The 14243-nt window shown below is 42.5% G+C and overlaps 1 protein-coding gene across 1 annotated transcript in view; it reads right to left on the reverse strand.

The window, feature by feature from the left end:
- The window catches only part of POLQ (DNA polymerase theta), a 53984-nt gene extending 39990 nt beyond the window's left edge, over positions 1–13994 (reverse strand). Inside the window, 7 exon segments of the mRNA XM_074853457.1 lie at positions 880–1099; positions 3760–3868; positions 7651–7807; positions 9219–9349; positions 10455–10637; positions 13786–13939; positions 13941–13994. Of these exon segments, the coding sequence (XP_074709558.1) occupies positions 880–1099; positions 3760–3868; positions 7651–7807; positions 9219–9349; positions 10455–10637; positions 13786–13939; positions 13941–13994 (1008 nt within the window).
- Positions 13995–14243: the final 249 nt, after the last annotated feature.

The raw sequence follows: 14243 nt of genomic DNA on the forward strand, positions 1-14243 counted from the left end.
AGGCTTCTGAATACTCTTGTCACCAGCATTTCCTTTTGTTTCTGGGATCCTTTTCCTTTGTTGTGTCACCATACTACTGATAACAGAACGTTTGCACACAAGGAGAACTGGGTGCAAAATATTCCAAAATATTTCTGGCATTGAGCCTATATTGTCCAACTATACTAATATTACACAGAGCAGCTGAATGGACCAGGGAGAGAATTCATCTTTCAAAGACTACACAGAAAAGGAACCTACAAGTAAGTGCAAATTTCCCATTTCTACTCATTTAGTTCTTCCAAATCATTATAGTACATTACTCTTAACTTTTCACATGCTTTTCAAGTGCACAAAAGGACTAAATACTGAAAACAGATTCAGAAGAATCAGGATGGACATCTGCCTTCTAATCACTACAAAATTAGATCATTTAAGAGTTTAACATAAGCAGGTTCAATACCAGATTTTAATGAAAATATATTCTCCCAATGATTAATGCAAATTCCTTGGACTAACTAGGAAATACTTTAATTTATGAAAGTGAAGTAGATTCCAGGACACAAGGTAGAGCGGTGGGTAAAGGGAGAATCAAATTCTTTATACCTGTCAAGTGCACAGAAACAGGGTAACTGCAAAGTCAATTTTGTCTTCAAGTCAGATTCAAGAAACTTTAAGAACTTCATGAGTGTAAGTGTGGCTTGTTTTCTTTTTTATTTAAATCAGTAGAAGACAAAAAACCAAATTTTGTTCTCCATTTAAGCATACCATCTATGAAGTAAACAATGAAATCAGGAATGTCACCTATTAAAAAAAAAATTAAAAATACCACTAGCTGTCTTTTTAATTTTAGCTGTAAAAAAGGTGTTATCCCAAAGCCACTGCTCAGAGTTTTGTTACCTTTAGTTGAAGCTTGGGCTGGAATTCTCGCACTAAATTCATGGAGGAGTCATAAATGTTGCTGCCGATTTTCACCCACTCCTTGAGGGGCACAGGGCGAAAATCCGTACAGTATAGCTCTGCATCTAACCATGAGGCTAGGAGTCCCAAGTTAGGGAGGGTAGCACTCATGCCTATTACCTGTATTCCACCAAAACCAGGACTGGTCATCTTCACCTGTCTGGAAGTGATTAAAAGAAAATGAAAGTTAGTGACAACACAGGCTACTGTTCTGGAAAACAGGATTCAGAAAAACTAATTCAAGCTACTTCCTTTCAGACTCTAAAGTGCAAAGGTATTCTTTTCAAGTTCTTGAAAAAGAAACAAGCCATACTCTACTCTTAGCAAACACAACGTCAGGTTATGCACTGATAACAAGACACTTCAACTTTTTATCATTTTGAACCTAAACTTTAAGCTTCTTTGGGTAACAACGGCCATAAACTGAATGCAGATTTGGAGAAACTGAAAACAAATAAATAAATCGACCAACTATTTCCTTGCCATTAACAAAAACATGGAAATAAAGGAACGGTCCAGTCTCCACTGCAGTCTTTCTAAGCTTAAATGCCTTAATTAAAACACTTCCATTTATTTCAATTTCAGGACAAATAATACTAGAATAAGGTCTTCCTAGAGCTGGGTACCAAAGCCCTTAGTTCAGCAAAGAAGAAAGCAGCTTCAGTTCTCAAAGTGCTGAACAGTGCTGCCTTCCACTAAAGGCAGTGAGAAGTAATAGACTCTTAACAGACCTTATAACACAAACCACTAATTTAGATACCCAAATGTATATTTTAATTCAGGCTTTTACATCCACACAATAGGGGTTTTTTTTATACTCCTAAGCCTACGTTTAAAAACTACTCATTTGCATTGCACTGAGCCACAAATTGAAACTTTAAAAAATAAAAATCAATGTGAGCTCAGAAAAGAGCCTGAACCTGCTTAGAAGATCCTGGTAATCTTGGCAAAGACAAGATAGAGGAAACAAGACTACCCAGAAGCTAGAGTAAAAAAGGCCAGTCACTGATGAGACAGAAATAAGAAAGCTGTAGAGAGGCAGACTCCCTCTTACCCAAGCTCTTCAAGCATTTGCTAGTACAGCTCCTGCCACCTAGGTTGCACATTTCTCCCCCTAAAGCAACTTTCAACCTCTTCCTCCCTTAAAGCAACTTTTGACCTTCAAGGATTAAAAATGTTCCAGCTCCACAACACACTCACTGACTGGGGAAGAGAAAAATCTGCTGCAGAATTTTTCCTGGGTCTGCAAAAGCCACATGGAGAAGCAAGGGCACCCACGCTGACAATGGCCATCAGAGAACGTTCTCTTGGTGCGAAGACACAGCCTTATACTTCAGTGGGATGTCCAGCTAACCATGTAAAAAGCTCTTAAAAGCACTGGTCATTCTGATAATCGATCAGGCTGGACTATATTTAAAGAACTTGGACAAAGGGGCTCCCATTAAATAACAGGGAAAAAAGCACCAGAGACTTACGAGGACATTTGAGAGAAAATGTGGTCTTGAACTCCAGGAATCTCAAGTGGATTCTAAAACAAAAATAGCAGCCACCTCTTTCATGTCAGTAAGTTGTACAAGGAATCACTGTCAACTTGACCATGATGGAGAGATGGAGAATCTGGGCCCTAGCACCTATATGGCAAAGGCTGAAGTACTGCCTTCCCAGGAACATTCCTTGATGCATCTGTCCCTTTTTCCCCAACAAATGTTTTCTCCTTCTTGCTTCTTCAATGCAAGCAGAGTGTGGACCTGCACCTGTGCTGCAGCTACATGACAAGCCAAGGTAAAAGGAGTGGCAAAGCCACTCATGCTGCTCTGAAGTACACTGGCTTCCAGGACTTAATGGGAGAATATGAGAAAAAGTCAGAGGTGTTTAGACCCAGAACACTGCTGGATCCTGGAAATCAGGATAGGAAACACTGCCTAAAATGTCTGGTGGAGAGCCAATGTAGAAATGGCAGTTCCCCCAGAACTAAATAGGTAGTCTATGCTTAGCCCAGCACTGGTACGACTCACAAGATGGGAAGCAGCAGAGAAAATTGGCAAAATATGGATTTTGGTGCAATGGGAACAGTTGATTTTGACTCTTCTCTCAGCACCATCAATAAAGATTAAGATTGAATCACCACCTCCTCTGTTTGCCTTTGTCTGTGTTCAGGCACTGTGGAACTGCTGGGCAGTTCGGTGCTAGGGGTCTAGATACTGAATTCTTAAAAGCCTCTAAAACTCTTCTTAAACATCTAATCTGTTCCCCAGTGTCCAATCAGTTGTGCTAAAGGCAGGAAACCACGCAACCACTAGGCTATCGCATGTTATAAGCAAAACCACAGATCACCCTGAGCAGTGCTAACTACTGGCACAACCTCTTAAGTCTTCTGATCAATTCACCATTGACAAGGTAACAGCATGCCCAGTCTTCCACAATACCTGAACATTTCAGAAGGATAAATACCCCATTCCACGAAACACTGAAAAATTAAGCAGGGCAAGTCTGCTAGCAAAAACGTTCAAAGAAATCCAAAGTGTTTTAAAAAATTTAAATAGGCTAACAAAGTAAATGAAAGCTTCAGCCTTATTTCTTTTCCTGAGAGAATGAATCCCATGGTGGCATACAAATTGAAAACCATAAGGAAAAGAGGTTTTGACTACAACAGCAGGCCCCTGAGAGGTGGTATGATGAGACCTTAATAACCAAAATAGTCTAGGTCATCACTCTTATAAAAACCCTGGAGCTAACCCAAATTTCCAATCACCCAGAGAACAAAATATTTAGAGCCATCCATAATTTAACATGAAAAGACAAACATCCTGGTCTACCAACCGTTTTGCAACCTTCTCTGTAACATATCTAACTTTGGTCAGAAGGAGTTCCAGCAGATATCCTCGATGAGAGTCTCCCAGCATGTGCAACTCATCCACAACCACCACTCCTGATAAAGAGAAGCACTCAGGTTATATCTGACAAAACTCCAAACTAAGAACAGATAGCTTTGATCCTTTCATATTCCACATGATGAACTGAAATTTATATTCACAAATCCCGCTGTGCTTACCAATACCACTATGGCTTCCTTCTGTCACTGATACTTCTAAGAGAGACAAATCACGACCATGTCATGACATTTCACACCCCCCACAACCTCACACACACAGAGTCAGCTTTTAAAAAATAATAAATAGGTTGAGTTGTTAGTCGGGCCACCATGCACAGCAGTATTGCAGCATCTATACTGTAACCTCTCTGCAAGTAAAAACCCCCAGGCTTCAGAGAATCTATTAAGGAACATTCCAGCACCCAAATGAGCTGGTCAAAAGCTTTGTTGACATCACTGTCCTAGTGAAAAACGTCACTCCTTACTAATGCAGTAATGTCAGAAAAGAAACCTAGAGCAGATGTACACTGGCATAGCCTGCTTCCTATTATACATTTTTTCACTAACTAAATCTGAATGAGCTCTACTATTTAGCTTTGGCTTTCTAATGAAAAAAATCCTTACATGACTGCTCTGTGCTCACTTGTAAAAAAGGGTAACATGTTGGTCACCAAATACATATTTGTCCAGCTACCAGAAAAAGCTTCTTCCTGCTTCCCTGTACAACAGTCTGTCTGAATTCTTCCAGCAGCGGAGACAGGACAGTGTAATCAGATATTTACCAAAGTAAAATTCATACAAGTTACCTTTTCAGTCCTTGTGCCAAGCAGCAGCACATTTTGCTTCCTGAAATGAAGCATAGAACACTAGTGGTACCTACAGGCCGAAGCACAGGGAACGCCACTATTTGTTGTACTGGCCACTTGTTCTATACCTTCTGCTGCTACTCAGCTACAATACATATTCAAACCCACGCTAAACCCGTGTACTGTATTGCCCTGGCAGCCTGCAAGCTGGTGAGACTTGATTGTCTCTCCTCTATTCAAGCAGTACTCAGAACACACCCACTGGGATAACACAGCAGGAGCAATCAGGCAACCAGTATTTTTCACAAAGCTGTCCTCATCTTAAAATGGAATTGCAGCGAAGAGGACTACAGGTTCCAGCATGCAGTGGTATTTTCTACTCAACAACAAGCTCAGGAGTGCAAGTGGGGCCAGAATTTTGTCATACTGCATTGCTACTGAAAATGAGGCTAGCCTCAGTCTCCTATTTCTGTCTGCAAATTAGGTGTGTCCCTAGAAGAATGCTGAAAAAACACTTCTAAAAAGTACCTGAGAGTTATCATACATGTTTACTGTGGAATAACTGGGCTGCTTTAAGTCCACATCCTGTCTAAAACTAAAAGGTTCTGAATGACAGGCAGGGAGGATTTGATTTTTTTTTTTTTTATTTTTAATACAATTAAACTAGTAACTTTTTAATTTCAAGTCTAAATTAAGAAAAGAAACAAGTTAAGTATCACAACAGCACATTACAAATCCATTCCCAGCTGACACGTTGAGAAGGCAGCAGATTCTTCTCTAATTCTCTAATATCCTAAAAATTTCTTTAGCATCAGCGTCAAGAGGCTGAACAACAGGATCTCCTGTGTACCTGAATGTTCAGAACTGACACACGTTGTACAATAATTAGCAACACGAAATTGCTTTTAACTGCTTCATACAGCAAAGAGAGCTCTGCCAGGCCGAGGATTTGAGTTTCTCTCAACAATTTCCAAAGGCAATGTGAGCTATCAGCAGGGGGTTGACATCAACAAAAGGAACAGCTCAAGCTTGAGATGGAATCCAGCCAGAATTGCAGTCATCTCCCAATAACTCATCTCAAAAGATAAAACACCCTCATTACGAACTGGTCTAAATTTAAAATTAATTAGAAGACAAGGTACAATCTTGCAGTTTCAAACAAGCTTGCTTTAGGTGACAGTTAAACTGGCATTTTTGGCTCATGTCCATATCTTGCAGCTTTCATGAAAATGTATCTCCAAATAGAAATTTTGTCAATTTCTTAAAGATGATTTTTAAACTCAAAGTTAATTTAAAACTGAATTTCAAATAAGCATATAAAGAAAAAAAACCACCAACATTTTTGTCATTATTTCAGTTATACAGTCATATTGAGGCACAAAGGAACCAAAGAGTTGCAGCAGACATGTTTTCAAATGGTGAAAGAAAAACACCATGCTTTAAGGAGGTATCGGTGTTGAGGACACATATTCAAACTTAAATCTTGTAATCACTTGGCTGCTTATACTTATATGACTCTTCTCAGGTATATTCATCCTAGCACAACAAAATGTAGGGATGGGATGGAGGTACCAACCAAAGGGATGAGGCTTCTGAAAGGTGGTATCATTAAACAACACATTTCAGTATACTGAGTATGCTTCCAAGGCACCCAAGCCAACATAAATATGGACATCATGACCCCACTCTGCCTGATGCTGGCAGCACAGCTCGTATGGTGTGATGACCAAGGATCAAACCAACCCTGTTTAAAACAAACAAAAAAAACCCCTAAACTAAGTAGCCACATACTGAAGTAACTAACTGCATGATCATCAGTTCTCTTGCAAGGGAAGGGATGAAGATACAGATTCAAGAATCAGGCTGGACCACGGGAACCTCAATTCAAGTGAGCTTAAAATGCTGCATAACCACAGTCATCCACTCATCTTCCAGCCCACTGGCAGCCTAAAGCATCCATGGTGCTCCAGCCCCTATAAATCCGGGTGTGAATGTGTTATCCCATGATCCCACACTCTGATAAACCTGCAAGGCTTTATTTCCCTTATTCTCGCTTGTGTTTAAAAAACTCTTCTGGTATACAACACTGCAGAATATTATGATACCAGAAGCACTCAGAACACCAGTTTCATAGGTGGAGGTCTCAGAGCAGTTTGATACTCATCTACTTTTCAACATTTTATATTCTTAAAATAGCAACCAGCTATATTACAGGCCAGAGTGAAGATGGGAGGGATTACTGTATAAAATATAACTGGGTATAGCTTTATTGAGCAGGGAAACAGAAAAGAACAAACTTCTGACCGGACGAGAAAAACACATCTCTCTCCAAGTGCGCACTGGAAACACAGGGCTTCTTCAGGTTTTATACCTCCTCCCAAACACTACATGAATATTACCATTATCTAGTGGCCATCAGGGCCATGGTGACCTGGAAGTCTGTGTTACAAGGACAGAGGGCTTTTGAATGAACTACAAGAGAGAAATGAATGTCACAGCCCTCCTAGTCACCATGCCTACCCAGAGGAGCTCTGTGTATTCATTTCACTTATCTGGACCCAGATGAGCACCAAACACAATTCCTCCTCTTCCTTGAGCCAAGGGAAGATAAACCATGGATGCCACAATCTCTGTCCAAAGCAAACGAACACACATCCATTCTTGAACTCAAGCTCATTCTTGAACTCCCAGACCTTTAATTCCATTTCATTAATTAGAAGACATTTTCTAGCTATGGGAATCACTGCTTATTGCAGCTAACCAATGTTAATGGATTGTCATCCATGTCAGACAAACTAAAACCTGCAGCTTCTACCTACTCACCCCAGCTGCTGAGCGACATAGAATAGTCCTGACTGCCTTCCTAAATCCAAATCAGAGGTGCTCTGGGGGAAGAAAACTTGCTCGATTTTCCCATATGACATGTCTGTCACATACAGAACTGAGCAAATACAAAATATGCCATGATTTCACAGGTACTCAAGAGTATGTAATAAACCTCATCCCTACCACGGTCAAGGTTTAGTATTTTACCCAGTGAGTCCATTCTGTTTTCTTCTATTAGTCTATTGATGAGACCGTTGGCTTTCTCAATGGTGCAGACAGCAACATCCAGGGCAGAGAAACGCCCAGCAGGAGACATGCTTCCCATGTAGCCTTCAACTCTCACATCCGCCTCCTGAAACAGGGCCTGTTTTCCAAGGATACTGAATGTCATGCCAAGGTTACAACTGAATTTTCACCAATGCCTGCTGGAATCACATAAAAGCCTGCATCCTACAACCACAGTTTCTAGTACTTATAATGCCAACTAATCAGATTAAAGCCATAGCTCAGCCAGTTACTGCCACTTTTTTTTTCCCACTGTCATTTTTTATTTCCAAAGCAGAAGCCACACCGTCCACATCGCAGGATAAAGTGTATGTAACTGAGTAAGAGATGGGGATCACTGTTTTGTATAAAAACATTTACTATTAAAAAGGTTAGAGAACACACAGTGCAACAGTTTATAATACCAATGGGTTATGTACAAAGAAGCCTTGCTCCTGAGAAATCCTGGCAAAAGCCAAATGTGGGAGCCCAAACACAGAAAGGTCACATTTTGACTGAAAGTCAAAAACTGATGACTTCTTTTCTTCCACGGCTCATTACTGCAGTGCCAACGCTTTGGCACATTACACACTACATTAACAAAAGGTACAAATGTTTGAACTAGATGGGTAGGATAGGTAGATTTCAAGTATGTGCAGCTATGGCCAAACCTTAGGCCAGGAGTAGCAGAACACAGCATGGATAATCCTCCAGTTGTACAAGATTAAAGCAAAAGCATGTCTCCATTATCAATCACTACAAAGTAGCTTTTGCACTCAGTTTGTAGCATTTTTCTAGCAATTTGCAAGGTTGAGATACCTTCTCAGTTTATTAACACCCAAAATGTCTTAAATGTCAGAAACTATAACAAAAATGCCTGCTGGTTATGTACTTGTTTTTAGCAATTGTTGTTACTTTGACATATTAGCTAATGAAAACAATGTTTGATATGAAAATCTTTCAAGAAAAAAACATTTTTGTTTTAGAAAGACTGTTCTTGCTGTAATTTTGTTTTTAAATAGCTGGGGTGAGGAAGCCAAGATATTTTCACATTCTGTCAGAATAAATTTTTAGCAAAGTCAAAGTGAAACCAAAGACACAAAATTCTGGTGGAACACCCCAAGGAAAGCTGAAATATCCTTTTATCCTTTCAGATAACATTGACACCGTCCCTTTGTAGTTTTTCAGGCAGAATCTCTAATTAGAAAATTCCTTCAAAGTTTGTATATTATAAAATCTGTGAATAAATGCAAGTAACTGCTTTAAAAGTCAAAGCAGAAATAAAATGTTTTAATCAACTCCTTAAAATTTTTACAGGTTTCCCTTTTTGTCTAAAATTTTTGGTTTTTTATCCCCAACTTGGAACAAGAGCAAATTTTAAATTATCTACAAATCCTTTCTAAAACAACTCTGCAAATTTTTTTTCCTCAAATCCATGCAAAAACTTCTGTTTAAAAAATGTGACCCGACAACTACAACCCAGAAATTTACGCTCCTTGAATGCTACTTACCTGCAGATAACATTTTTTTTCCTTGGCCACAGAGACAAAGGGAAGGATGAGAAGAGCTTTCTTACGAGTCTCCAGGACTCGCTTCAAAATAAGCAATTCTGCAACAAGTGTCTTTCCAGCACTGGTAGGAGCTGGGTGGGGAAAAAAGAAAAAAAAAAAAAAACACCAAGTTGGGGGTTTTTTTAATTAGTTTTTAAAATTAAAAAAAAAAAATCCAAGGAACAAGCATCATAACGCTAGCATAGAAAACAGTTACTTGAGAACTCGGAGCAGGACTCTTCAACTGATGCCCTTCTCCCACAGCCACAACCACATTTGCAGTTAACCCCATAAAGGGTCAAGAAGACTGCAAAGTATTTCTCTTCTAGCCTCTTCCATTACGCTACCAAGGCCTGTATTCTCATCTCTGCTCCAGAAGCAACAGCAGCTCAAAGATAAACAAGAAGAAATAACCCAACCAAGCAAAAAAACCTACTACAGTCTCTTGGTTGGACAGGAGAGCTCAGCCACCACGTTACTGACTCAGCCCCTAAATACATTAACCCCTACTGCTTGGCAAGCATTGCTGTTTGCCAGCTATCATTGACAGAAAACTGGGGAGGAGATGCCACATACCAAGGGACAGCCACTACCTGGCAACCAGGCCCAAAGTCTTCTGGAACCAATCAAATAAAACTCAAATCCAAGCCTAAGAAAATCACCCACTCCTCTTCTAAATTCATCCTCCCAGTGCTGCTCTAGGACCTTCTTCCCATGGAGAGCAGACAGCCAAGTTGTCATTTCCCACAGATTTCTAGTCCACCAGTCCTACCCTCCTTCTGCACGCCCCCCCCCTCCATACACTACGTGAAGACAAATGATAAAGGGACCGAAAAAATTAGATAATAAATAACATTTTCAAAAGTATTTATGTCTAACATTGCTGTTATCATTCAGTTCCTGGTTGACATAGTCTGTAATAAAGGAGAGTCATCATTAACTGACTCCTAGTTATCAATTTCTAAAGGAACATTAGGAGAGAAAATGGGGAAAAAAGTCTGCCCTCACATCTGGAAAGGAGTCCCATCAAATCAGGTCTGAGGTACAGCAATGGGACAAATCTTAATGGGGTGTCTCCAGAAAAAAGGGGATCTTGACCTTTTATCCACCAGATCAGAACCCTTCAGCACCAGTATGTTCTTGTAAACAGCACTGGGAAAGTTAGGGGGGGACTAGTTTTGTCAAATGTTTGCATACCTGAGTAAACTAGGTTCTTCCCTTCCAGAACTTGTCCGAGCATTAAGCATTCTGCTTGCCATTCAAACATCTGTACTACTCCCAGACTGTGGTATTTCTCCAGAACTGCTTTGGGAAGACCCCAGTTTGCAAGGAGCAACTTGTCTGCTTGGTCTCCAGGAATGTTTACCTGCTGATGCTGCCCTTTGGGAGGAGAAAATAAAAAAAAAAAAAAAAAACCACTGAAAAAGTCAGTTATCATCCTTGAATCTGAGGTCAGAAGTTACATACCTAAAGGTCAAACTTCTCTACAACCTCCTATATTATGAGAGAAAGTAACAAGAAACTAACTTCCCTATATTTTTCAATATTTCCTATGGATGTTTCACCATTCTTACCTCCTGACATCATTTTTCCAATTTTTCCTCCTACAGTATTTTCCACATTCAAATCATTTCTTCACCAAACTCTTGCTCTGATATTTGCTTTTGAGACAGAGCAGCCATTACCAAATACATATTCAAACAGAGAGTTTCAGCACTGATTAATATAACAGCATTACGATGTATTTGCCATTTCATCCTTATCTATACAGTTTCCTTTTTAAATTACTGCTGCAGAGACTTCAGTAATCCTCACAGATTACAGAGCTGCCCAGTCTTTTTTCTTGCTTTACGGACGAATTAAAAAAACAACACAAACCAAACAAGCAGCTCAAGCTACTTGGTACAATGTGTGTTACTCCAGTTTATCAACACTGATTAGTATCTTCACCACATTGCTACTCCCTCTAGCTTAATTCCTTGCTGCTTATTTCTTGTCTTTATAACCTTAAATAATTTTGTGCTCCTCCCTTCCCTCCTCCTTTTTCCAAATCATTAAGAAAACTTGTCCCTTTCTTCATCTGAGATGGAAAAGAGGTTTCTGATCCACAGTAATGCCTCCCCTATCACCCATGACTATATAGTTCCCATAGCAGCACTTTGTGAAAGACCTTGTGAAATCGAGATGAAGAACAAGTAATTGTGTGTACTGACTCTACTGTACCCATTCTTCTACCGGCACATTCAAAAAATTCTAAAAGAAATTTCCCACCATTGTTGACAGCATAAGGGCAGGGTAGATGACAAATATCAGCGTGCATAAGCAGCCAGTATTTTTCCTCTCAACATACTAAAAATTTCAACTGCCTTCTTGAGGTTAACCCCAACCTAGCTGTCACTGGTGCATGATCACTCTCCCCTGCACAAACACATAAAAAAGCTGATATAGCTTAGCTCTGAAAGCTTTGTTTCACTTTGTATAATCAAAGTACCATACAAATACTAAATAAGAAACTGAGCACTGTGAGGAGAGAACAGCAGTATGCCACAAAGCAGAACAGGCTTCCCAAGGGGAATTTAGAGGAGACCAGATTTGTCTATCCTAAAATGTGACTAATATGGCAGAATTAGGATACAGAAACATAAAAAGAAAGGAAAAAACACTATATGATGGGATCTCGAGCCTCTTTCCTAATGTTAAAACCAATGAACTACATGTAAAAGATGGAATGAGGAAAGGATTATGTGATTCTGCTGTTTGAAGAATATCTGTAGATCATCACTGAACGTGAGTTTGAAAACTTGTGCCTTAGGGGTTCTTAAAGATCTATGTACAGAAGTATACCACTGACCCTAACCTCTTTTTTACCTACTAAAAAAATTCTAAGAAATAGTCAAAATGAGGAAGATACACATTGTTGGTTAAAATTATTGGGCCTTAGGTTTCTCTGAAAGAAAACTCTTCCAGAATGCAGGGCCAGTTGGACACAGGAGTGCTGCTTACTCAATCATCTTTGAGGAGCTGTCCTGTGGAAATACGTACGTTGCCTTGCCCAGTTCCATTTGCAGAAGCTGACAGAATTGTATCTTGCAGAACATAATCCCATCAGGGAGAAGATGCAACACGACCGGAGAAGAGGCTGAGAGATGTGTAGGTTTTAAAGAGTTACAGAAAAATTGCAAAAGAGATGAAGTTACAAGATGTTACATAAACATCTTGATTTTAGATGTTATATACATCTTGATGCTGTCTATGTCTTGATTTCTCTCTTGATTCAAAAGGACAATAAGATGGTAAAATGTATTGCATCTAGAAGCATCATTTTAAGTGGTCCTGGCTGGCAGCAGGACCACTTTATATGACATCTTGCCACAAGACGTTTATATAACATCTTGTATATATAGGCAAGATGTCACATAATCACAGAATGATCTCGGTTGGAAAAGACCTTGAAGATCCTCCAGTCCAACCATGAACCTCACACTGACCGTTCCCAACTCCACCAGATCCCTCAGCACTGGGTCAACCTGACTCTTCAACCCCTCCAGGGATGGGGACTCCACCACTGCCCTGGGCAGCCCATTCCAACGCCCAACAACCCCTTCTGCAAAGAAATACTTCCTAAGAGCCAGTCTAAACCTTCCCAGGCGCAGCTTGAGGCCATTCCCTCTTGTCCTGGTGCTTGTTCCTTGGTTCAAGAGACTCATCCCCACCTCTCTGCACCCTCCTTTCAGGGAGTTGTAGAGGGCCATGAGGTCTCCCCTCAGCCTCCTCTTCTCCAGACTAAACCCCCCCAGTTCCCAGTCATATAAAGAAAACCTACTGCACTCCTCTGCATTTGCAGGTATCAGGGCACCAACCAGGACCACTTAAAGCGATGCCTCTAGATACATTTTATCAGCTTACCGTGCTCTTGAATATGTTAATAACACAGGCAAACCCCACCTCATACACCAAAGCATACAGACGCCACCAATTGTTGTATTATGGTAGCACCTAGAGGCCAAGTCCAGAATGAGGCCCGCTGTTAAACGACAGTGAAACGAGCCCGACCTCAGAAGTGGGCACAGAACATACATTTTCTTACCTTCTTCAACTAACCAGCGAACAGGGCTTCGACTCGTATTTGTGCCCTACCACCCTCGCTGCCATCAGCACGTACCTCGGCCGCAGTCACTGCCCTCAAGGGAGAAGGGAACGGGCGAAGAGCCGCCCGCGGGCGGCGAGGCCCTCCCAGGGCAAAGGCCCCGCGCTTCTGGGCCGGGACAGGCCCAGCGGGTCCCCGACCCCCGCCCGGGCCCGCCGCTGGCGGCAGGTCCCCCAGCGCCGGGCTGCCTCAGCGCCGGGCTGCCTCGGGGGGCAGCGGCGGCCCGCAGGGGCCGGGGCGGCGGCCGCACCCCCAGGGCACCCTCGGCAGCCCCGCTGCCCCTCACCCAGCGCGTCCCGGCCCCCCGCGCCGCGTTGCGGGGCCGAGGAAAGGGAGGGGAGGCGGAGGGAAGGGGAAGGCCGCGCTCTCCCGCGCCGATACCTGCCGAGCCGGTGCCGGGGCTCCCGCTGCCGCGCAGGGAGAGGTGGAGGCCGGGCGGGGGGCTGAGCACAGCCCGGTAGGGCGCGGCGGGGCCGAGGAGCGGGGCTGCCATCCCCGCTCCGCGGGAGGCGGCCGGGCCGACCGAGCTGCCGCCTGCGGCGCCCCGCGGCCGAGGCTGTGGCGACGCCGCCATCTTCCCGCCGCGCCATTCAAACCGCCGGCAGCGCCCGCCCCGCGGAGCACGGCCCGGCGCCTCCCCGCCCCTCCGCGGAGCACGGCCCGGGCGGGAGCGGGGCCGCCTCCCTGCGCCCGGGCCCGGGAGGAGGAGGAGGGGCGGCAGCAAACGCTACCCGGCGCGGCCGAGGCGTCCGGTCACGCCGCTGTGACTTCAGACTCTTCCAGGATTGCTACGGCTGCACTGGGGACGTGGAGACGCTAACTTGCAGTTTTTAATTACT

This window comes from Strix uralensis, chromosome 2, assembly GCF_047716275.1.
Source record: "Strix uralensis isolate ZFMK-TIS-50842 chromosome 2, bStrUra1, whole genome shotgun sequence".
In the NCBI taxonomy this organism is placed as follows: domain Eukaryota; kingdom Metazoa; phylum Chordata; class Aves; order Strigiformes; family Strigidae; genus Strix; species Strix uralensis.